General features: G+C 28.2%; 1 protein-coding gene and 1 pseudogene across 1 annotated transcript; one reads left to right on the forward strand and one right to left on the reverse strand.

Moving 5' to 3' along the window:
- Nucleotides 1–14,449: 14,449 nt before the first annotated feature.
- Nucleotides 14,450–16,288, reverse strand: LOC126554202 (uncharacterized; annotated as a pseudogene).
- Nucleotides 16,289–23,287: 6,999 nt separating this feature from the next.
- On the forward strand, nucleotides 23,288–26,540 carry LOC126554203 (uncharacterized). Its single transcript, XM_050209289.1, is given in 3 exon segments — nucleotides 23,288–23,568; nucleotides 23,571–24,044; nucleotides 26,379–26,540. Coding segments are annotated over 3 exon segments (864 nt in total). The 5' UTR covers nucleotides 23,288–23,340.
- Nucleotides 26,541–26,877: the final 337 nt, after the last annotated feature.

Genomic DNA, 26,877 nt, shown 5'->3' on the forward strand with positions numbered 1-26,877 from the left:
TGACCGAATTTTAATTTTTTAGACCTGGAAAAATTTAGATCTTCTGACATATTCAAAACACTGGTTTGCTGACGGTACATTTTCATCGTGTCCTAATTTATTTTATCAATTATATACAATACATACAATACAATTTTCTAATGTCATACCATTGGTATATATATATTGTTACCAGACAAAAAAGAAAGCACTTATACTGCAATGTTCCGTAATTTAAAATTAATAAAACCAGATTTAAATCCTACTTCATTTTGATTGACTTCGAAAAGGCAGTAATGATTCTATTATAACCGAATTTCCACAAACAAAAATTCAAGGTTGTTTTTTTTTCCATTTAAGTCAAGCCATATGGAGGCATATACAAGAATATGGTTTTTCAACTCAATATTGTAGTGATCCTGTATTTGCACATTTCTTCGTTAATAAATACATACATGAAAATCTTGATCTTAATAATAAAACTATGGGAATTTTTCTGGACGTCAAAAAGGCTTTTGATAGTTTAAACCATGATCTATTGCTTAAGAAGCTACACTATTCTGGTATTAGAGGTATTGAAAATGATCTTATTAGGTCATACCTTACTAATAGAATTCAATACATTAAAATTAATGAAAAGTATAGCAATCCTATGGCGTTGAATCACGGTGTACCACAAGGGACTGTTCTTGGGCCCATTTTTTTTATTATATATATAGATGGACTGCTTAATATAAATGTTGATGCAAAGGTAGTGTGTTTTGCAGATGATACTGTTGTTCTTATAAATGAAAAAAATACTGATAAATCATATACTAAAGCAAATCAAGTCTTTGATACAATTAATTCGTGGTTTAATAATAATTTTCTTGAATTAAACCTTACAAAATCTAAATATATTCTCTTTAATATTCAGAATACTAATTCTGATGTTGAAAATAAATTATGTATACATACCACACTTTTTCATATCAACAAATATAATAATTGTAATTGTTTAAATATTGAAAGAGTTGACTCAATCAAATATCTTGGATTATTTATTGATTTCCAACTAAAATGGGTGACACATAAGACTTTTTACACCCATTTTAGTTTAGTTGGTCGGTTTTCAAAATCATTGCATATATGTAAATTTTTTTTTGCTGTATCTTTATATTTAATTTTTTTTTTGTGGTGCATCTCCAGCAATAAGTTGCTCGATAGCCATCTTATTGTAACGTGCCACGTACAATCAGTTGAATGATGTCGAATCGGAAAGGTTTTGTGAAATAAATGAAACTCTCGAAATTATTCTAAGTGTTTTTATTTAAAAATTATTCTAAGTCCAATTAATTAATTTAATTAAACTTGTGAAAAATATTCTAAGTCCATTAGACATAAAATAATTCGACGGTGGAAAGGAAAAAGGGCGTAAGCGACATTTTTAACGAAAATCGGTTTTTTGCATTAAGGCGTAAACGACATAATTCTACATCGATTGTACCCACCCGATTATCGATATCATAATTATTGACGAAGTTATGATCGATAATTAAATAATCAATAGTTGGAGGCTTAAACGCCATCTATCAAGTGATATCTATAAGTGCCAATAAACGGGCGTAAGCGCCAACTATTTTTTTTTTTTTTATAACGGGCGTAAGCGACAAAAAATTAAAAATGGACGTAACCATCACGGATGTTTATAATATTGTTATAATGGGTTATTATCAATTTAATTTTATTGTATTGTTGATATCTGATAACTATTTTAATTACCACGAGTTTTTAGTTATTGTGTTTACGCTAAAATCGTGTCAAACGTTAATTATATTTATTATTTGATGGTATTCGATTTCAATAGAATATTTGGTATGTATTTTTATTTTTGTTACAATAAAATATAAGTATCTATTAACATTATAATCATAAGTATGTTCACGAGTGGTGTGAGATGCACAAGTGCAAAACGTGTGTAACTTAATGTGAACACGTTTTTAATCCTTAATTTTTTTTTTAAATATTTGTCATCTTTTTAATTACCTACCTACTTCTTTTTTTATTTTTTATAAAAATTACGGCATTTTTTCATATATGTAGTATAATACTATAATTGGAACACGTTTATTTTATTAATTAAATTAATTATTTTTGTAATAAAATAATTCAATTTGCTAACTGAATTTTTTTTTTATATACTTGTAGTCTCGTAAAAATGACATCTATGAGTAAAAGATTAGTAAATGCAGCTATGACAGCGTGTCAGGTGGAAAAACGTAGATTTATCCCCCCTGCAAAAAAAGAAGATTTTACTGATAGCATCAAATTAAACAATGCAGTATTCAATCAAATTATGTCCAACAAAAATTCTGTTCTTGATAATAATGATATTAACAATGAAAATTTAATAGATAGTCTTACTGATTATTCAAGAGACACTGTAGATTGGCTACCGCCAAACGAAAAGAATAAAAATAATACTGTAATAAATGATACCGATTCATCGATCACATAATTTTGAATACACCCTCTTGTTCCCGAGATTAGTTTTTGATTCTACTAACAATACTTCCAATAAAAATGAAGTCTTATTAGAATGTTCTGAAACAACACACGTTTCTAAATCGCCTACACCTGAACAATTAGATTTGCAATGCGTATTCTTAGATAGTGGTGAAGCGAATTCTATAACACTCGAAAAATCATTTGAAATAGGTCCTAGAAGCTTAAAAAATACAACTAAAAAAAACTTAAAAGCTTTAAAAAAACTTAATCGTGTGTCAGGTGCTGGTAAAGGAGTTCAATGCAACCCCTGTAAAATTGGAAAATGCGTTAACAAATGTTATGATAAATTTACCGAAGAAGAGCGAGAACACATATTTAATAACTTTTGGGGGTTAAATGACTACCAAAGGCAACGAAATTTTTTAATAAATTATACAAAAGAAACTGAAATAAAAAGAAAACGTACCAAAAAAGATATAAGTCGTCGGAATGTAACATTTAACAGTAGCATTAAAGGATTAGAGATACTACGAGCAGTGTTTTTCAGTATAAAATGTGTAATATTGTATTCATAAAAGGATGATACAGATTTAATTTGAAGAATATGTTTTTCTATTTCATCTTGGTTAATAGGAGAAAAAAAAATTGAATCATTAATATGACAGTTATTATTTAGGCTATCCCAACTAGGATTCTTCTTATCCATATTTAAGATATTATTTTCAATATTCTTACCTACGTTTATAAAAAAAGTTATTGAATTCATTTGCAATACTGATTTCATCATTTATAATATTAACGTTATTTTGTTTAATTTTATCAATGATTATCTTATTTTTATTTAATTTGCCAGCTATTTCATTGATCATTTTCCACATTTGTTTAGGATTACTTTGATATTTACGTATTAGATTTTGATAATGCAATTTTTTGGATTCTTTTATTAGAGTAGTTAGTAAATTGGAGTATTGTCTATATTTACGTTTTAATTTAACATCAAACGGGCGTTTGTATGATAATTTAGATAATTTTAGTTTATTTGCAATCGAGATCACCAATCCCTTTGTTATCCATTCTTTTATTTTACTATTTTGTTTAGGGATGTTTTTATTAGAATTAATGTAATATGCTGAGTTATTAATACTTTGTTCAATTTTCGATAAAAAGGTTTGGAAAGAAATATCTATATTTTTAGAATTAAATAATTTAAACCAGTCTTCATCATCAATGAATTTAGTTAGTTTATATATATTAACTTTGCGATGAGTATCCTTTATTTGATTTTTTATACCTTCGTTACTTTTAAAAGGAATTTTAAAGCTTAATAGTGTTGCATAGTGATCTGTAACTTTGGATTTCAGGATACAAGCTTGCGTAGTAAGAACATCAATATTACGAATAAAAATATGATCAATACAAGATACGTTGTTATTGGTAACGCGAGTAAACTCGTTAATACAGGAGATAAATTTATGACTTGCCATTATATTAAGATAAACACTAGATATAATTTGGTCATAAATATTAATATTGATATCGCCAGCTATTATATAACATTCATTATTGCTAAGTTGTTCTAGAAAGTTATTTAGACTATTAATAAAGTTATCAATAATACCACTAGGAGATCTATATAGACCTAGTATTGAAATCTGCTTATCATTATAGTCAATACACGATACAATTGAGTTACAATCGGTCATAACTTTTTTCGTAATAGACTTTAAATTAATGTTATCTTTTATAAAGATGGTTATTCCGTCACATTTATTTAATTCCCCAAGTGAGTTAATTGTACAATATCCATTTAGCACAAAGTTGAAATCAATAGTTAACCAAGTTTCACTTAAAATAATAATGTCAAAACTGTTATTCATGGTACTTAACATTAGTACTAACTCGTCAAAGTTAGCTCTAATGCTACGAATATTCATTGAAAAAATATTAATACTATTTATAGAAAAGGAATGAGAAGATAAATCTTCAATATAATACGTTTTTACATTATTTAAGCAATTAATTTCGTTTAAAATTAAACTATCAAGAGACATTTTTTTTTTTTTTTTTTATTATTTACTGTTACAATGATGGTAGCAATAATATTTATTTAGATATATATATGAAATGACGAACCATCTACTTCCTAGTAGAAACGTTAGAGCCAGGGTCAATAAGATGACGTATTTTATTTTCTTCATCAAGCTTGAGTAGATCACTAATTGATTGTAACTTCATAACTGCTTCATCTTCATTTTTTCTCAAATATATACCATTCGGGCTACTCCATACGTATTTCCAACCATAAATATTTGCAAACTGTTTTGCTAACCAAAATAATTTTCTGAATAGTGGCGTAAGTTCGTGGTTAATATAAATAATTCTATCAGGGAAAGAACTATGTATTTGGTTTGATTTTAATGGTTGTTTTTTTAATTGAAGTGCCTTAGTTTTGTTTAAGAACACATCTTTAACGGCTTTATTATTAAATGAAACTATTATCTTACTGTCGTTGTTCTTAATTACTTTAGAACAGTAAGCAAATTGAATATCTTCATTACGAATATCAACATTTAAGGCTTTAGCAGTAGCCTTAATTATTTCTTCGACGTTTTCATTCTTAGTAATTGGAATACCGCTTATTGATACGTTATTTGTCAATGATTGTTGTTCATATTTATTTAGATTAATTTTAAGTAAATTAATTTCTTTTTCAAGATTTGAGTACTTAGTATCAAGATCATTAACTTTTTTATCAAGAAGGTTCATTTGAGAGAATAAAGAATCAATTTTTTTGCAGCAGTCATCCAGTTTTGCCGAACAGAAACTTACTGACTTCTCAACTTCTACATTAGTAGCTGATACACTTTCAAATTTATTCATTAGAGCCACAATATCGTCTCTTATGGTTCTTAGATTAATATCGTCAACTGAAGACTTAGCAGAAATATTGTTAGATTCGTGCTTTCTTATTGTCACGTTCTTTTTAATAACTAAATCATTTTCACAAATATTACATGTCCAGTTGAGTAAGTCCACATTCCCTTTCATAGAGTTTGATATGCATTTTTGGTGGAAATATTCACTACAAACAGCGCACGATATTTTTTTTGACGGCGAGACACTAGATCGGCACGTACCACACGGCGTATTAGATAACGGACAGGCACACTACACTATAAACGACCGTACCGGGCAAGACATAGATAAGAACAGATTGCAAATTAATTTTACAATTTCAATTATGCGAGTCAACACAAGCCTATTATTTTCAACTTGGTTTTTTCTAACTGAACTCAAGCCATATTTTATAAAAGAATCAACAGAAGCACAATTTTTTCTTATTAAATGAGCTTCAACATTATGTCCATGAATTAAAGTGACCTCATGTTCTTCAATGCGTTCATAAACATGTTTCCATTTCATCAAACCAATGGAAAATATACCAGTACCGTCACCGTAAGCTAAACATATACAACAATACAACGATGAATTTTTGCAATTATAAAACACCCACATTCGCTTTCCGCTATCTTTTCGGAAATATGCTTTTAATGATGAGAATGGAATATTGTTTTCTGGTTGATAAGGGTGAAATAGCCAGTACTCAACAAAATTCTGTTCATTAGGTTTTTTGAAATAATCATTGTCAAATTCTAAAATGATTAAATTTGATTAGAAAATAAGTTATAAACAATATAATATTCATTTTTATTTTTTACCATTATTACTTGCAGAATTATTATCTGTTATCTTGACATTATAAATGCTATTTGTACAATTAATACTTGATGTTTTAACATTATTATTCTCAATTACATTGTCATTGATTAATACCGATTCGAATAACACTGCTGCAGATTTAACAATCGTGTTTTTGGAAAGTTCATTGTCTATACCTAATACATTAATAGGTATTGTAAATGGTTTAATAGTAATATACCTACTATAATATATTATATAGGTAATATAGTTAAGATAAATTTGATTTATGAATATTAAATCTAATAACAAAATCAATAATTTGTTTTAGTACCAAATATGAAGTTTAATTTTAATTATTAATTAACTTACCTTGGAGATTATTTTGTGAAAAAAAATTGATTTTAGTCTGTTTTTTGTCATTTGCACACTGGAATAGTGCTTCTTTATTTTTTTTATTTCGTTTTAAAGCTCCCGACTCATATTTTCGTTTTTTTCTTTTATTTTCATTATTAGTATTCATTATTTATTAATTTATTATTAAATAGTTTATGTAATAAAATAAATTATAATAATTTAATTAACAATAATAATTAAAAATAATTTTTTTTATTTAGATGTAATAACGCATTTAAAATTGTATACACATACCACTACACAAGTACACAATATTTAACACTTCAAGACGATGAGAAAATATGAATTAACATTAGACAATGAAACAATTCAATGATAAAGACGTGACAATGACAACGGGACTAAAAGCTTATAAACAATATAAACACCGCATTGGTCATAACTCATAATACAGTACAACTATAATAATCTACCGATAATAAATGCGGGTTTCTAAAACTCTAATCTAAAAATAAATCTCATATTCCCAACGATTCAGAGAACGAAAATAAATATTGTTTGTAGTTAGATGATAATAGTATTTCTTGTAAAGAGGTTTAACATATTAAATTAATAAATTTGCATCTTTATTTTTAATTTTAATCTTCATAACATAAGGTAATAATTTACCATTTGATAAATGGTCCTAGGGCCTCCATACATCAACACAGGATAAGGCCTACCGGGAAAATCCCGAATTCCCGGTGGGCCTATCCGCCACTGATAGGTACCAATGTTTTCATAAATTGACCACAATGATGGAGGAAAAAGTGGAATGTTCCTATGTTCGGTGTTGCGCACTATACGACGGACTTTACCTAATGTATAATTGTCTTCAAACCATTGCACAAAACTACTTGCATTGTTAGGCATGATTTCTTTAATCTCTTTGAATGCATCAGGAATTTCCTCTTCGGGCAAAAATGCAAGAGACAACATTTGTCGAATTTTAATACTAAAATTTTCATTATTTCCATACTCGATGGATAGACCAAGGCTTTGTAATTTTCGCCACGCACTTTGGCATAAATGAAATAAACATCCTTTACTTTTAGATAACGGAAACTCATGTTTGCTCGCATTTATTGCAGCTATCTCAAAGTCGCTTATTATGTATTCAGGTGCTAAGTTTATATTATTGTCTTCAGCAAAATCAATTATATCCTAAAAAAAAAAATGTTATAAATATTTTTATTATATATTGCTTTAAATAGCTACTTTAAAAACGAGAACGCATTAAAGTAAATTCATTTCTAAATTATAAATATATAAGCTTGAAAAACAGATGTCTAAATTAATAAAAAATGTTGCATTTTCATTATTACCTGATACATTTGGTTATAACATTGCTCTCTTTTACTTATCATAAGAACATATACTAGAGGCAAAGCTCTAGAGTTATCACCGAAACCAACTTGTGCGTGAATAGTATACAGTTGCATAAATATAGTAGGCACTGTTTAAAAGTACCGTCAACTATCCAAAACATTGATTGACTGAGTTTTTGAACGTTATTCAAAGTAGAAAATACAAGTATTTTATCTTCACCTAAAATAAATAGAAAAAAAACTAAATTTAGATTGCATAATTATTAATTTATTAACATACCTATTACTGATTTTTTAATGAGAAATATTTGATCAGATAGTGTTTTTTTCAAATTATCCGGTATATTAAGATCATCAATTGAATTTGGTTCTGTATGGTGGTGAGTAATACGTGCACGCTTTATTTTTTTTCGTTGTGCTCCGTAACTAGGAAGATAAGGTTTTATATTCTCTGAAACGTTGGATTGTGTAGATTGAATAATTTGGGACGGTTTATTTGTTGTAGACCGGGCTGTATCTTAATATTTTATTTAATTTAAATTACTAAATAGGCTTAAAAAAAAATGTCTAATAATTTTTATTTACCTTTTAATATAGAATTTGCAATAGCAACTAGAGCTCGACTAGCTTCTGGAGCATGATTATGGTCATTATCGGATCTCAACTTATGTCTTCCATCAATTACAATAGTGGACGCACGCCCTTTGCATTTAAATAATACTTTTTTTTCACAATTCCAATAATACAGATCGTCTCTATTTTTATCTTTAACCATTAAATAACCTTTCACTACCAATTTTTCTCGTCCTTGTTGTGACAGGACAATATCACAATATTGTAACGTGCCACGTACAATCAGTTGAATGATGTCGAATCGGAAAGGTTGTTTTGAAATAAATGAAAACTCTCGAAATTATTCTAAGTGTTTATTTAAAAATTATTCTAAGTCCAATTAATTGAACTTGTGAAAAATATTCTATGTCCAAATGACAAAACTATTGATCTGGGTGACGTGAAGGTGCTCGTTCTAACTCTGGTGGATCACATCTGAATTGTGCCTAATCTGGACCCCCTTTTATATCGTCTAGGGACTCCCGCCGTACCCTCAGACTCCTGTTGGTCTTCTGCACCTGCATCCGCTTCTGCCCACGCTTTGCGTCATCCGGGCGATAGCGTGCGTCAATTATATGACTATAATATTCTATCGGGTGAGTGATTCCGCAACTAATATACTCTACCGGGTGGCAATTACGTATCCATAATATGTCACCGAATAGTAGTTATATATTATTACTTCCCGGCGGATAAGAAGCACACGGGCGATGATACTTTTGATTGTTTTCTACTTTTGTTTATTAGATCCGACCACACCCAATCATTGCTTGCCTGGTTGCTCACCCTAACATAACTATAAGGATGTCCTTTATGCCCCCATGGTTTAGAGTATTGTTGGCTATGGTAATTTATATATTACATTTAACTATCAGAGCACGTTGCAATATTCTTCCATATTTTCACCTATACTGTATAAATTCCACACAGAGACTGCGAGTATCTTCAAAGACTCAATTAAATTTACACAATTGGAAAAAGGCACCGTATCAATTGAGTGTTTGTTGTCGTACGATAAAATGTTTCGATTAAATAATAAATCGATTAGATTAAAATAAAAATATAAATTAAATGTGAAATTAAATTACTACAAATATTCGGTGTTCACTATAGTTGTGGTCAAAATCAAAAATTACGTACTAGTTCAGGTCACCCTTCAAAAAGGTTACATACTACCTAATTTAGAAACATAATAATCAACATTTTTTTTCCTATTAATATCGAAAAGATAACAGACTTAGGACTGTATACACTCTTATTTATTATGTAGGTATGGTTAAAAATGTTGATACCTACTTGGATTATGTTTAAATGAAGTGGTTAGACTTGTGTCAAAATATAATATAGTATTGTATAATACTGTTTAATAATAAAAATTACAATTGGTTTAAATTTTATAGGTACACATTTGAAAGAAATCGACTTCAGATATTCAAGTTGATTAATTTCACCTTCTTCATAATAGTGTGTTGTTGCTCTAGAAAATTATCTTTCTCGAGCGAAATCTCATTAACATAAATGGTTATTGTACAATTCATTTTCAAAAAATTATTATATTGAAAAAAATTTTTATCGTATACCTAATAACAATTCCGCCTGGAATTTAGGTATAATAATGCTGTCACTTAGATAATACCTTAAGTTAGTGTGACCGAAACTTTTATATCTCTTTATCTCACAAAAATCGTCTTGACCACAACCATTGAACTATATGATATTATGTTATCATAAGTTCAATGACCACAACTAAGATGCAGCCCATATTATATTATTGTCGGTATTTTGGTTGTCGGTCGACTGTCCTGTCGGTCGAATGATTGTCGGTTGATTGTCCATCTCCCGTCTCAATAGCTTGTAGGTAAGCAACATAAATTAAAAATTTAAAAATTCGGGAACTTTTTGAACAGACCTTGTACACAGGCCACGACAAAATCGGACGAAAGAAAGTTAGGAGTCTTCGAAAGAAAGATATTAAGGAAAATCTTCAGTCCAAAGAGAAATAACGATGGAGAGTATGAGGTGAGAGGCAACAGGGAATTGGATAATCTATACAAGGAACCTACAATTGTTGGGTCCTTGAAGAGTACGAGGATAAGTTGGATGGGACAGAGGCCCAGGGTATGGAGATCAAAGGGAATGATTGGATCAATAACTAAATGGAAACCCGACACTAAGAGGCCTCAAGGACGCCTCAGACAAGGATGGGAGGATAGAGTAAAGGAAGACTTGCAACTCCTGAACGTAAGAAACGCAAAATAATGTGCAAATGATAGAGAAGAATGGAAACAATATGTTGTTGCGGCGATGGGCCTTAAAGGCATGTAAAAGCCCAGAAAGAAGAAGTATTTATATAAATGTCATACTATTATTAGTTTACTTTACAGTCAATATAAATAAAATACTTACTCTGAACATTGTGTCAATTATAATAGTTTTTTGAACAACTTTATTCAAATTAAATTTTTTGAGCTTATCTATTTTTTTTTTTTGTATTCAGCACCACTAAGCCTATTTCTTCTTGGAGCTATAACTAAGTAAGATATAACAATGTATTACAAATATAAAATGAACCTATCCAAAATGTAAATCCGTGACTTATATAAGAAAATCTATTTCATAAAAATAATGTTATAAATACCTACTATATGTATAATAAAAATATATCGTAACTAATATTCCGCAACTCTTAAGAGGCCGTTCTGGTACCCGAAATTCGACCGTAAGAACATGATTTCGTACTTCCCATTTTCCTCAGCTCTCATTAGTCGTAGAAACATGATTTTTTCACTAAAATAATCCTGAAAAGTTTTTCTAGGTGACTGCGTTCCAGATTTTTAATCTTTTTCAAAAACCGAAACATAGTCATCTAGAAGAACTTCTCAGAATTTATTTGGTGAAAATATCATGTTTCTACGACTAACAAGAGCTGAGGAAAATGGGAAGTACAAAAGCATGTTTTGGTAAGAAATTTAGAAATTTACAGTCATCATGTGCTGCTCTGCTTAGTATAGCGGCCGCATTCGAAAACAATGTTCATACCACCACCCCGCGCACTATTGCAGCCATACCGCACCATGGGTCAAAACTGGTTTTCATATCGCGGCTGGGCCGCTCGCTGTCTATAAATAATTATTATACACAATACAAAAACAATTAAATATTGGTGACAGAATAATATAATATTTTGCCTTATTTTTTTCATAGAACCGATATCGAATTTTATATTTCGTATATTTTTATTACTCTGTACATCATATTTTACATAAACTCACATAACACTTTTATAATTTGAATAATTCTTTTTTGAGCTTGAAGAAAATCGTACTATAAAATTAATTGTATCAATGTTGATCATACAAATAAAATATAAAATTTAAATCAATATAGGTAACGAAAAATGCCTTAGGTACATACGAATAAATAAAAGCCAGTTGAATAAATTAACCAACTACGTAATTAATGCATAACTTAATTACATAATTCGAGAACTTATAACAATTTAAATAATAATTGACTCAAATCCTTAATTATATACATTGTGTTTGAGCACCATCGGTGTTTTAAAACATAATACATTACGCGTCACTGTAACGCGTGATATGCCGGCACTGTTGGTTGTTGGTCAGACTACCAGGGCCGCCGGGCCGACTGTTGCGTCCGTCCGACGTCGCTTCTCTTCTAACTGTTTTATTATTCGTTTTGGCTGGCTTCATGAACGTCGTTATTTTTCTGTGCTCCAAGAGATCTTAGTGTTGTTGTACACAAACCATGTGTACTGTGTAGTGTCACGTTACAAAATAAAAGGGTCTTTGTATACCTCATCACACGAGCAGATCAGCCCGCAGACAAGACAAGGACCAGACTTACCAGCTTCGGAGTGGTCTAATGTTTTGTTCCCCTTTAAATATATATATTGTTACAATAATATACACCCACATTAAATATTAATTGTATTCAATTCTAATTCTAGTACCGAATTGACTTATGTCCGTTGAGGAATCGCCCGGAGGAGTTAGGCTTCCGGCGTTAGCCCTAATTGGTGCGCACGTAGCCAACACATTGTTTATAGAAACTATAAAGCCAAATGTTGTATATATTTTAATTTATTAGTATAAATACATCTATCACAGATAATTTATTTATTTATTGATTGATTATAATATATAAACTTATGTCCTATTGAAGCCTATTGAAGATATGATAAAAATAATTATAGAACACAGATAGCATTAATATGCATTAATTTTTTAAAAATTATTTATTGAATAATTATATTGACAAATTACAATCTATCTAGTTATTAGTTGAACATAATTATTTTATATTATATCGATATTTAACGATAACATCTGGTTCGGTATCTTTACCACAATTAGTCGCGTTTGAAGAAAACTTCCTATATATAATGTCATAAACCGTATTTTTGCATAATGTTGTTGGTCGAAGTTTACACACGCGAACAAAATTCAAAGCTGTAAGCCGATTTCGACGTTCAACATGCCCAATTTGAGAATTGGCCTGGTCTCTTGTTTTTTCTTCGATGGCCGATCGTTCTTCAATGTTCAACTGTAATGAACTTATGAAATCTATTTTTGTTTTTTCTAATACTTCTTTTGAAATACCATCTTCTGGCATTGGTTCAGCTAAACCATAATCTTTATCCGGGCCATTATAACCCCTTTTTTCCGAATTTCTGGTAAAAAGAAGTTTTTTTGATTTTGGCCGACATCTTTTCTTTTCACTAGAAGCAAGCATTTTTTTCCTATTTCTCCTGAAGAAAAAATGTACATTTTGTGTAAATGATTCGTATAAATCATATACGTATTATAACAATGTATACCTATTATAATATTATACTTGGTACACATTATATGTTTATAATAGTACCAGCATGTACTAGTACATAATAATATAATACATATCATCAGTTTTAGTAAATTAATAAGTGTAATTAATAATAAAATCATTATCATTATATTACATGAATATTAGGTATAACTATTTGTTTAGAATAATAATATATGAAAATGCCTAACTAATATGCTATTCACCTGGAATTATGTCATTAACCGAAGAAACTTTCCACCTGAGTTGCATGATATAACCGCAGCTTCAACTCGAGCATTATATGAATTTCTTTGAGATTAATTTATTCGTGTACCCGCTAAATATTTATTAATTACACTATTGAATTGTTCACACACGTTGATGTAAACATTCATCAGTAAACTATCAACATTCGCTACTAAACGAGATATTATTTGGGATACTTCGCTCACAAGCCCTGATCTTTCGGCGTCTTCAATCATATTTTTTTCATTTGTTTGTGGACTCTTACAAAAGTATGATTCACATCGATCATGGGCACCCAAAATGCGTCGAAAACTGTTATTTATATCTTGTCGTAATCCTTAAATAATAATGTATGTAATGTTATAACACAATAATAATGTTAATTTATAATCTTATCAAAAAAAAAAAAAAAATAATAATAATTATAATAATTAACTTGCCTACTGATTTTTGGTTGTCTGTTTGACCATGTAAGCTATTACGATATTCAATTGCCTTAGTTATTGAAAATCTAAATCGTAATATTTTTGATTTTATATGTTTTCTCAACGAAATCGGATACTTAGTATTTAACGTCAGAGCTACTAATTTTGTTCCATAATTTCGCAATAAATGGTTGCGACATTCTATTTTTATTATAGGCAGTCTAGGACCATAAGGCATTATTTTAGCTAATCTTTTTGTAACACTAGAATCTCCTTCTCCTAAACAATTTTAGAAGCTTACCTATTAGCTTATTGTATTTTAGACCATGCATTTGTATACTTTGTTTAAAACCATCACCAATACCATCAGCTTCCATACTTGTAGCACCCTTTTTCCAATTTAAAAAACATGTGTATTCAGGTGGTTGTAATTTTTTATTTTTTGTTTTCTCAAATTACACAAAACCGATTTCTAATACCCACAAACAAATTTTTTTTTGATCTATAACCAAATATTGTTTCCTGAAATGAAAAATGTAATATTAAAATGTACACAATCGATATATTTAATTTTCTTACCACTCCAGATAATGCGTCATATTTAGTTTTGTAACTGCGCTTAGACCATTGTCCATCTGCGACAACCGTACACATAGGAATTCCGTCAACATCTACTGTTCCAGCTTCTATTGCTAAACGACGCTCTTCGTCACCGGTGATTTTTATTTGTGCTTCTGCTATATCGTGAATTCTTTTGTTAATAAATCCTTGAACTAATACAAAAATAAATGACGTCATACATATAATATCCGTTGTCGCGCACAATTCAGACAGTTGCGTAAATCCAATTCCAGCTGATATTGATCCGCTAACGGCGGCTTCGTTAATTGGTAAATGAGTTTCCGGTTTCGATTTTTCCGATTCAATAAACATAATAATATTACAAACTTCGCATTTAAACTTAAAAATTGATCTTAATCCATGTTTTTTTTTTCAGAAATAAACGTCATATTTAAAAATGAACAACCAAATGGTTGAACAAACTCGAGTTGGGTCCCAGATTTTAAAAACAGCACGAGTTGGATCCCGTTATATTTTTTGGAGTATATGAGTTGAGTCCCGGTATATTTTATGCAAAGGTGAGCAAGTTAATGAAAATAATTAACTAAAATAAATTAAAATTTAAGTTAAGATATAAAATAAAATAAACTTAACTCGGTAAAAGTTATATTAATTTTTTTTTCAAGTCATAATATTGTTATGGGCTATGAGATATCTATAAGATATCTACGAGATATCAAGGCTAAGTTAGTATGACCATGCCTCGTGTCAAGGGTAATGCGGATGCTACTATGACCATGACATGTGTTGGGATAATAAGCGCACCAATAATTATAGTGCACGAATGATGCATTTGAGATGTTATTGCACATTCTCAAATTCGTGTCCGAATTTGCAGCAACAACTACAAAGACACCTGGTTTCACCCAGAAGGCGGCAATTCGACGTAACCAAGAGACGCAACACAATACATAAGGGAGCCCGAAGACCAGCAACGGGAGATGTACCAAAGCTATCAACAACTGAGCACTTTCACGACACTCAGCCACTTATTTTGTTTGTTACATGTATTTTTTTTATATGCAATAAAGACATATTTCGTTATTAAGTTTAACTTTCATTCAAATTAACCATTTGGATTCAAATCTGATACTGGCACTCAACAATATTCATAAGTCATAAATTGCACGAGTATTTTAGTTTGTATAAACATTTACCAAGTTAAACTTTACTGTTGTAAATATAAAACTTAAAATTATTATTATAGTAGGACATACTACATGATTACTATTTACTAGAAAATTATAAGCCACATCTATACATATAAAAACATCTAATATATATCTAATATATCTTGTTTTCTCAAAAAGTGTTATTTCCAATACATTTTAACAGAACGTATTATTTCCATTAACTATGACATAATGTAGTATTTTCTATGTTAAATATGCGTATCTACATTTAATTTGTATCAAACCGTATTATTACCAATATTAATCTTATTATGGTTTGAAAAAATATTTTTAGTTTTAAGGTAAGTTTGAAAACATACTGTTGTTTGCTATAAGTAAAAGTGTTATCATATAATAAGTAAACAAACATTCCGATATTTCTAAAAATAGTTTATTCCTTTAAGTATATTGGTTTGTGTTTAACGGGTTATCAAATTAGTGTCTTTCGTTATAAATTTATAATGTTCCATGATACAATAAATATTATTTCTTTCATCTTTATGTTCGATATGTGATATTATTTGGTATACGTTCTTTTATATTATTGAAACATTGGATTTCGACATTCATGTATTACTCGTTACAACAATACAATATTGTTAATTAAAAATGAAACGCTCAAAAAAAATGATTGAAGTGGCCAAAAAGGTAAGTGACCAAATTAATTACTAACATAAAACCGATGTACCTAGTTTTGATTTATAAATAAAATTATAGGTTTCTAAAAATCTTTTTCCACCTTCAACAAACGAGTATGTTGGGAAATTAGCTAATAAAAATGAAGTAAGTTCCTACTTAGTATTTATATTGCAATAAATATAATAATTATTAGAATAATATTTACACAATATTATGTTAGTTAATTTCTATACTTGAACAATGTAATATTTATCTGTAAGTTAGTTTTTGTATTAATTTGTACACCCTTATAATAGTGTTTCATTGTAATAAAATACCTATATATTTGTCTAGGATAAAATTACTGAATGATTGATGTCTTGTGAATCAAAATCATTAGACAACAGTAGCAAATATAACTACATAATGGTATAATAAATGTTTAATAATTTATTTAAGCTTCAATAAATAAGAATAAAATATTTGGTCTAAAATTCTAAAAAATAATCAATCACAAATTTGTATTATTATATTTTGTTTAAGGATACTACTTTTGAAGTACAAAAAACACCTGATTTATCTGTCAACAGAATCACTGTCAATTGTTTTGATAATATATGACAAATGAATTTTTTAATGCCTAATAGAATATTTAGATAAATTTTAAATTATATATATATTAATATATTATTTGTCTTTTTAGGATAAAGTAACAAATTGGTTAAATGCATGTGAACCACACAGTTTTATGAATTCAAGAGACATTATTGAAATGGTAAGAATGTAAGATTAAATAATTAAACTGGTAAAATATATTTTACTTAATAGTTATTTTTTAAACGATAATGATTATAAAAGTATAATATATATCATAGCTAAATAAACATTTTTATCTTTTGATGATGAAATGCCAATGTGTAATGTATATTTATATTATTTAATAATATTAAAGTATAAACTTAAAAGAATAGTATTATGTATTTAATTATGTTTATAACACTGTTATATTTATTACTTAATATATTTTTAGAACTATCAAACCATGCAAGAAATGGATTTTATTTTTAAGTTTCTGAAAATATTATACCACTTGATGACTTGTGTCCTATTGTAATACAATTACCATGCGCCACTGATCTTCAAATAGCTGAACATGACACACCTGCCAAAGTTTCAAACACAAGTTCAAATCCTGAGTATGCAGAACCTATCTGTTCAAATCCAACTGTTAGAAAAAGAGATAAAATAAATAAAAAAAAAAAAAAAATTAAACAAATACAAAAAAATCAAATTGCTCATGACTGGTCTATCACATGTCCTCGTTCTAATACTATATCAAAAAAATGCAGTGTATCAATTTTAAAATCAACTGATTTTCACACGTTTAAAACAAATTTATGTGAATTAACTTCTAAAATAGAACAATATAAATTTCTCCTCACAATGATGAAAATTGATCGTCCAATAAGAACAGATCGTCGCAAAAGAAAGAAAAAAGAAAAAACAGTAGTTATTTATTATTTGCCTACTGAAAAAGGTGACATCATTCAAGTATGTTCAATTGCATTCACTGGAATTACAAGAATTACAAAAAGGAGATAAAATATATTAGCTTTACACAAAATCATAGTAGACCTAAAGAAAAAAGGGGAGGATTTAGCATTGCCAGGATTAATTAATTTGATGAAATATCTACATCCATTAAAAAACATATTGCATCGTTTAAAAGTAAAAAAGTCATTATTGTAGACAAGATACAGGCCGTAGTTACTTGCAACCTAGTTTATCTGTTTCAGTTATGTGGAAACATTGGAAGAAAAAAAGGGAAGTTAATAAGTTAATAAGAAATCTATTGTATCATTAAGTAAATATTATAATGTTTTTTGTAATAATTTTAATTTGGGTTTTAGACATCCACGGCAAGATGTATATTCATTTTGTTCGAGACTTCAGTTAAAATAAAAAATGAAAATGATATTGAAAAAAAAGTTGATTTAGAAGATACATTATTAGAACACAAAAATAAATCAAAATGCTTTTCTCGAATGATGGCTGAAAAATTACCTAATACTGTTCAGGTGTGTTTCAACATAATGCAAAATCAACCACTTCCTAAACTGAGTGTAACAGATACATTTTATAGCAGACAAGCATGGGTGTATAACCTTACTTTTGTTATCATGTCAGAAAATGACCAAAGTAAAGACAACTCCCTATGTGCATAAAGGTGATTTTAACATCTCAGAGATTGTATTTTTATGTCTCAAATGTGACATCACATAATTACTACTATGTGATTTCCAATAGATGTTAAAAAAAAATATGTTAATTATTATATTCTCCGAGATGTCACAAAGTGATTTCTATGCGATATAAATTATTTTATAATTGTAATAACATATAGAAATAAATATTCGACTAGGTACTATGAGTATTATTGTATGCGAAGTCGTATCGATTACTCATTTATAGCAATAATGCATTTATTCGAATGCAATATCTCACAGATAACTTAATATTTCATCGATGTGATATAGGTGTTTTCCCAGTTCGCCGATACTCTGTATATAAATATTTTTTTTCATATATTATATGGACATACAAGCTTTATAAAATAAACTTGGGTTTTCGCTAGAAAATCCGGTTGTTGGTGAACTGGGAAGAAACAATGAGATAATCGCATCATAATCTAAAAATAAAAAAAATAAAAGCCACAATTGATTAGTCGTCAGAAAGCTCGTTGGGATAACCATCGAGAAATCACAAAACTTAATTTAAACGCAGACTAACAGTAAACCCGATACTACGCCAGTGTTATTAGCTCGGTCCGTCTAAATCGTTTAAAATAATATTGTGTATGATCATCTGTTCGTTTAATTTTATAAATATTTTCCACAAGCTTGGTTATAAGTGTAATACAGTTTTATATCTGCGTCTTCTGTTATATTCACTACCAACTACCAAGTTTTCATTTTGTTGTGCAAGTGACAAATAAGATGGACAACTCCTATTCTAAACAGGTAATTTTGTTTTATAATACTATAACTATAAGTACCTATTTATATATGTTAAAACTTGCAACTTGTAGGCAATTTTACTTTTTCATTGGTAACCTATTATATACTTAATTGAACTTGATACTAAAAAAAAATTCTTTAAATTTATTCTAAATGTTAAACTATTATAGCTGTGACTATATTATAGTATATGAAAATATTTGGTGAAATTCCGATGAAAAAAAAATATTACTTTAAGAGATATTAAGAAATATAGAATTGTAAATTGTAATATGCCTATTTTGTATATGTAAAAGTTCCTCGCTTCACACAATAACGATTTACCAAACTAAACATTTTACATAAATATATTTAGGACTATGAAAAAAAAAATTCATAGGAAAAAAACAAAACATAGGAGGCTGCTCAGTCGTCGGCTCTATGATGTCACACCGCTATTCATCAACTCATTATATCGCTGAATAATCATTTATTTTGTTGAATCCCAATTAATATGCCTCTACAATAATTCCTTACAAAAAAAATGTTATTTTACAGTGGGTTGTTGGTTACTTTGCCAATGAAAATAAATATTCTGTTGTCCCAGTAAAATGGATTATTTTTTGTGGGAACGTGTGTTTTTGTAAATGGCCTAACAAAGGAAATGTTACTTCATTGATATTTAAATTGTGTGAACCAGAAAATGATTGGCCAACATACTCAATTTCAATTGTATCAGAATATTTCGGTAAGTACATTTAGTATACCTACCTATTTTGTTATAATAAATTTGATATTGTGTTTTTCTTATTATTTTACCTAATTTCTAGTTTTTTAAGAATTCAATTTTGAATCATATATTTTTTATGTATTTTAGATGATTATACTGATGCTGTTTCAAAAGAAAGAGAACTGTTTGCTTCAGCATCAGAATCAGAAAAAACTCCCCACAGAACATCAATAACAAAAAAAAAACGAAAAATAGTGATTGACAAGAACATTGATAGTGATGGTATGTTTTTCTATTTATTAAAGAGCAATAATTTTATATTTCATTAGTAATCTATAGTTAAATACAATTTTTACATTTAAATTAATTAATTATTTTTGTTTAATTAATATACCTATATTGATAATATTTTATAATGTGTTAAACTACATAGATATATTTTTTTTATATTTTATAGAATCTGATGATTGTCTACCATTAACTCCATTTAAGATATCTAAAACAAACAGCAATATAATTTCTTGTAAGTTTTTATTAAAAATTACAATAATTTATGACAATTGTTAATAGTGGATTCATAAAATAAATTAATTTGTTTAGGTTCTTTAAATACAGCAGCTAGACAATATAATACAGTACAAGAACCTAGTCCTGGAAATTCTACTTCTAATCTTATGTCACTTGGTATGTTATCATAAAAGTTTTTACATGCCATTATATTATAATACACATTATGGCCATGGTTATAATAAATAAATGATGATTTTGTTAAATACTTTTAATGTCACAAATTATTAATATGTTTTTAACATCATTATCATGATAAACAATAAGTTATAAACGTTTACAAAATTACCGTTAGTATATAAGTGATAAATGAATGAATATTTTTTTTAGGTAATTTAAATCAGATTAGCCAGTATGATAATACTTCATTTACTAATTCTACAACAACTTATACTACACTTTTGCCACCTGGTAAATATTTATAGTTGATTGTAGTTATAATTTTTAAAGATTGAATAAATAAAATTGTATTTTTTTTTTTTTTTTGTTTTTCTAGAAGTGAACAATATTGATATTAGTTCAGACAACACTAATGAAAATAACACATATAAGAAATTGCTTGAACTACAAATGCTAACTTTAGAAATACTCAAACGAATTGATGCAAAATTGGAGTTATTAGAAATGAAAATGCATAGTGGTAAGCCCCCAAACAATTTATATGATGAGGCGTTTCTTTCTTTATTTCCATTCAAAACAATTGAATCTATTAATAATGCGGAAGAAAGATTAAAGGCGGAGGAAAAATTTGAGCGTCAATTGGTAACATTTTTATCAATTTAATACATTTTATGTTTTCCATATTTATTATCTTAAAGGTATACTAGTATTATACATTGTCGATATTCTGTTTATTTCAGAGTTATTATATAAATCAAGTAGGTGGAACGTGTGTCAAAAATTTTGTAAAAAGGGTATTCACCAAGCTATTTACAAACGAACTCGCTACAACATTTTCATGGACGGGTTTTCGACAAAATCAAGCATTACAAAATTTAAAAATTGTGAATATTATAAAAGGTAATTTAATAAAATTAATATTTTTATTTTTAAAAGATGCATCATTTTAATTATTTTATGTTTTATGTGACTTTTAGATACAGCAATCAACACATTTCAGACAAAAGAATCTGATTTTGAAAACCATGTCAAAGACTGGTTTCGCCATGCTTTACAGAGATTAAAAAGAGAAGAAGAAAAAATTAAAGTCTAATTAAAAACTATATATTTTCTTTATTTTTATGTATAGAATTATTATTACATTATTATGATATACCTTAGATTTAACTATTTTATTTGTTACATCAGTACAAAGGTTTTTAACCTGCTTATTTATATTTGTCTAATTTTTAAAAAATTTTTAATGTTTTTATTTAGTATAATATTTGATTGAATTATTATTTAACTATTGATAATTATAATATACATTTTAAAACCTTAAAGGTGAAAGAAATAAAATCAAATATTTTCAAAAATGTGATAAAATAAAACATTTTCATTATTTTGCTTTTAAGTTTAAACCCTACTAGTATTATTCAACTATCAAAACTTATCAAAACTTAATAACCATAATTATTTTAGTATATTTTAATTTTATCTAAACTGTTAAAGCTGTTGGTTCGTTTTCTCAAATAATAGTAAAAAACAACTTTTTTTATTATGTTTTTATTTAACTTCTTTAGATCCGTAAGAGAAAAAATAATGAATCATTATCAAGAAGACATTTTTTGCGTCGTACACAGAACAATGTCTCTAACCACGTAACTATGCTTTTGCAAAATACCAATCAGAAAGAAAATCATAATTTATTCTGTTATCAAAATCCAGAAGATGTTTCCGAGGTTGTAGATGTACCAGTGTCAACAATATCATCAGTTATTCTACCAACAAATTTATATAACTGTACAGAACCACAGATTAATCTGTATTCTGTAACTGGATCTGAAACATTTATAACTGACAATAATCAATGCAATATAAACATGAATTACAATGATAATATTGATACTAATGATACTGACTAATATTCTTAAACTACAAAAATGGGTAGCTAAATTCCATGTTTCACACAACTGTTTGAATTCTCTTCTAACAATTTTGAGGTCTGAAAATCTGAATCTTCCAAAAGATGCCAGGACATTATTGAAAACACCAAAAGCTAATTTCCATACTATTATCAGTGTACCCCCCGGAGATTACATTCATATTGGTATTGAATTTATGTTATGTAAAATTTTATCAAAGCATATTGACTGTTTAGATAGTAATATTGTACTAGAGCTAGGAATTAATGTTGACGGTGTCCCACTATCAGCCAGCTCTAAGTCAAGCTTTTGGCCTATTCTCATATCCATTGTGAACATATTTCATTTATCAAAATATGTTCTTCCAGTTGGGCTATATCATGGAAAATTTAAGAAACCTTATTCAAGCTTTGATCTTATGAACTATTTTATAACTGAAATTAAAGAAATTCTTTTAAACGGAATATCTGTTAATAATAAAGTTTTTAAATTTAAAATTACTCAGATAGTATGTGATGCACCAGCCAAAGCATTTGTGCTTAATGTGAAAGGCCATAATGCATATCATGGTTGCAATTCTTGTATAGTGGAAGGTAGTTTTATTAATAATCGAATGGCATACTTAGATATGAATGCCAGTTTGAGAACAGATCAATCGTTTCGTACTAAACAAGATGAATTTTATCACAAAGACTCTAGTCCATTAGAAGATTTACCAATTGATATTACTAAAACAGTTGTTATAGAATATATGCATAACATATGCTTAGGGGTCACAAAAAGATTAATAACGTTTTGGACAAAAGGGAAAAAACCTGTTAGATTGTTAAAGCCTGAAGAGGTTTAGTTACCTAACCTTTAGATAGTTTAAAACCTTTAATGCCTTCAGAATTTAATCGACTACCCAGGTCTTTAGATGAAGTTGAATTCTGGAAGGCAACAGAATTTAGGACTTTTGTTCTGTATATTGGGCCAGTTGTTCTTAGAGGTCGATTAAAACAATCCTTTTACAACCATTTCATGCTGTTACATTGTGCCATCAGGCTTCTTATATGTCCTGAAACATGTCATACTCATAATTCTATAGCTAAAACTTTATTAAATAAATTTGTTCATGATTATTCTTATTTATATGGTGAAGAATATGTGGGTTATAATGTTCATAATCTAATACATGTGGCTGATTTTGTTTTAATCCATGGTGCCTTAGATACATTTAGTGCATTTAAATATGAAAATTATTTGCAGTTTATTAAAAAGAGTTGTAAAAATTCCAGGTACCCCCTCCAAGATACTTACAACCGTATAATAGAACAAGTAAATATCCAAGCACATTGTAATCCTTTAAACTATCCAATACTGAAAAATGAAATTAATTCTGATGACTCTATTGATAAAAATTTATATGAAAAAGTAATTCTTAAAAATTTTGTTGTAAGTTCAAAAAGTATTAGAGACAAATATTTTATTTTAAAAAACAATGAAATAGTAGAGGTCAAAAAAATTATTAAACATTCAAATGGGCAAATACAGCTTATCGTATCTCCATTAAATTATTGTAATATGTATCAAGAACCCATTTCATCTTGCTTAATTAAATCATTTTATATTAACAACAATAATCATAATTTTTCAAAATTAATTGACTTGGACTGTTTAAAAAATAAATGTTTATATATAACGACAGGTAGCAAATCCATTGCTATAGCTCTACTTCATGAAGTATAAAAAAATATATACCTTTACCTTATTTCTATAATATAAGTAACAATATGTAGGTACCTACCTAACCTAACTTACTATTCTTATAGTATAAGCTCGTATGTTGTATATAAATAATAAATAATCTGTTTTTTTTTTTAATGCTAATAATAAATAATTTTTATACCTGATTTAAAGTTGTAATAATGTTACCTAATAAAGAATTTAATTTTGTCAACAATTTGAATTAATACTACTCGTTTTATTGTATTTATCAATTTATGTATTATTAAATAAGTACAAATCTGCATAACTTTGGTTTGATACATTATTAACCTACATTATTTTAGTTTAACTACAACTTTTATTATACTAGCAGGCAGAGCACGATTTAGACTTAATAAGGCCCTAGGCCCCCTCAAAAAAAAAAATTGTATTTTAATTCCGCCTATGATTATATTATTATACCAGTGCCAAATACTATTTTCAGATATCTAAAGAGATAAACTGAAATACATTTAAGAATTAGTATATAGATAATTGAAATAATAAATCTTTAGCTTAATATTATTTTTATTTAGAACAAACTTAAAAATATAAACTTAGGTAAAACGAAACAAAAGTATTTTGAAAGGCACATTTTACAAATATTTAATTGAAAATAATATCCTACAGCTTAATTTATAATATTTACACTTATCAATAGATACCTAGTACATATTTTAATCAGTATAATAAACAATTTTAACCTAAGATTTTATTTGAAACAAAAGAGTCACCCTCGGCTTAGATGAACCGAATAAGTTAAACTAACACGCATACTTTAAAATATATCATGTACCTAATTTTTAAAGTTAAAATAATTTTGTAAGTATAATAAAAAATTAAATAATAAAATTAAATAAACAGCTATAATAAATTGTACTCACACAGCTTTTCAGGTAACGCCAGTTCAACAAAAAATTAAGTCGTAATAATCGCATTTCTATTTCCTAGCTTTCACAGTAAACCAAAATCGTTTTATTTATAATAAAAACCTACAAAATATTGTATCTATACCATAATCAACTATAGTGTTCACCGTTCGGTGTAAGGAGAGCAGACTGAACTGAGTCATTCCTCATAAGGGTATTTACTATTTACGGTTATAAATAAAATCGAACGGAATAACAATTACTGATAAATACTACGAAAATAAATGTATATTTATACGGTACTCATACACATACCACATTATCAATTATTAACAGTATTTACACATATTCTATAATAATAATATAGTGAAACATAGTATTAATTTCTAAGTTATTATCTCATAATAATAATATACGAAATATTTTTCAGTTTTGATTCATTTTGTGTAAATAAATTTTTTTTTTGTTGGTCTGGGCCTAGGGCGCTCCATATAAATAATAAAATAACGATTATATATCATGGAATGTGACAAATGCTCACTTGGACAATTTTTGGAGGGCCCTAAGCTAGCTTGTGTAGCTTATACTATTTTTTTTATAGTTATTTATAAATGCGGCACTATGTTATACGAATCTAAATACACTATATTAAAGCATGGAAAGTATCTTATTAGTGTGTCCCGGTAGGTTAGGCGTAGGTCATTTATAGGTAGGGATCTAGGTTTCGAATCCACCTCGGGGTACGGTAAAAATACGGTCCTAAATATATTTTTTTTATTTTTTCCGGGTATCACTTTGTGCACTCTACGCGAAGTCGGAGCGCAGAAATTGGGAGTCTCTATCTGATTGCGTATGGAAGTTACAATGTGATGAAACATAGAACATTGTTTTGCGACATCGCATCTGGTAACTTCACAGGTAGGGATATTAACGGTGCCTACAACATCTCCGCGATACCCATAAGCACTAATATTAAACTTCACATTACACAAAATAACTACTAAATAACATCTCTGAGAACCTTTTTTGCACACAGGGCTGCTACTTGTATACATGGCATGAAGGAGAAAGTGGTCGTGGACCAAATGAGATTGGATCAACTTTAATACACTTTTTAGGTATTCTTGAAGAACGTTACAAAACTGAGTCAAATCCACCCACAACACTCAACTTGTATTCCGACTCATACTCCGCTTAAAATAAAAATAAATTTATAATGGGCTTGTTATTACATTATATCAATTGTAAAGATACAATATTCAGTAAAATTAAACACATTTTTCCTGTCAGAGAACACAGTTATATGGCTGCTGATCAAGTATTTGGGAGAATAGAAAGAGTCCTTCGCAAAAAAGAAATAATAGTATATCCTAATCAATACCATACTATTTTTAAACAATTTTATCAGGTAAAAAACTATGGGAATGATTTTAAAGTGTATAACATAAAGAGAACAAGTAACTCTATAATAAATCCAAAAGGATTTAAACTTATCTATAAATTATAAAAATAAAAGAATACCTAACTACATTTTT

The sequence above is a fragment of the Aphis gossypii genome, unplaced genomic scaffold, assembly GCF_020184175.1.
Source record: "Aphis gossypii isolate Hap1 unplaced genomic scaffold, ASM2018417v2 Contig00447, whole genome shotgun sequence".
Lineage (NCBI taxonomy): Eukaryota > Metazoa > Arthropoda > Insecta > Hemiptera > Aphididae > Aphis > Aphis gossypii.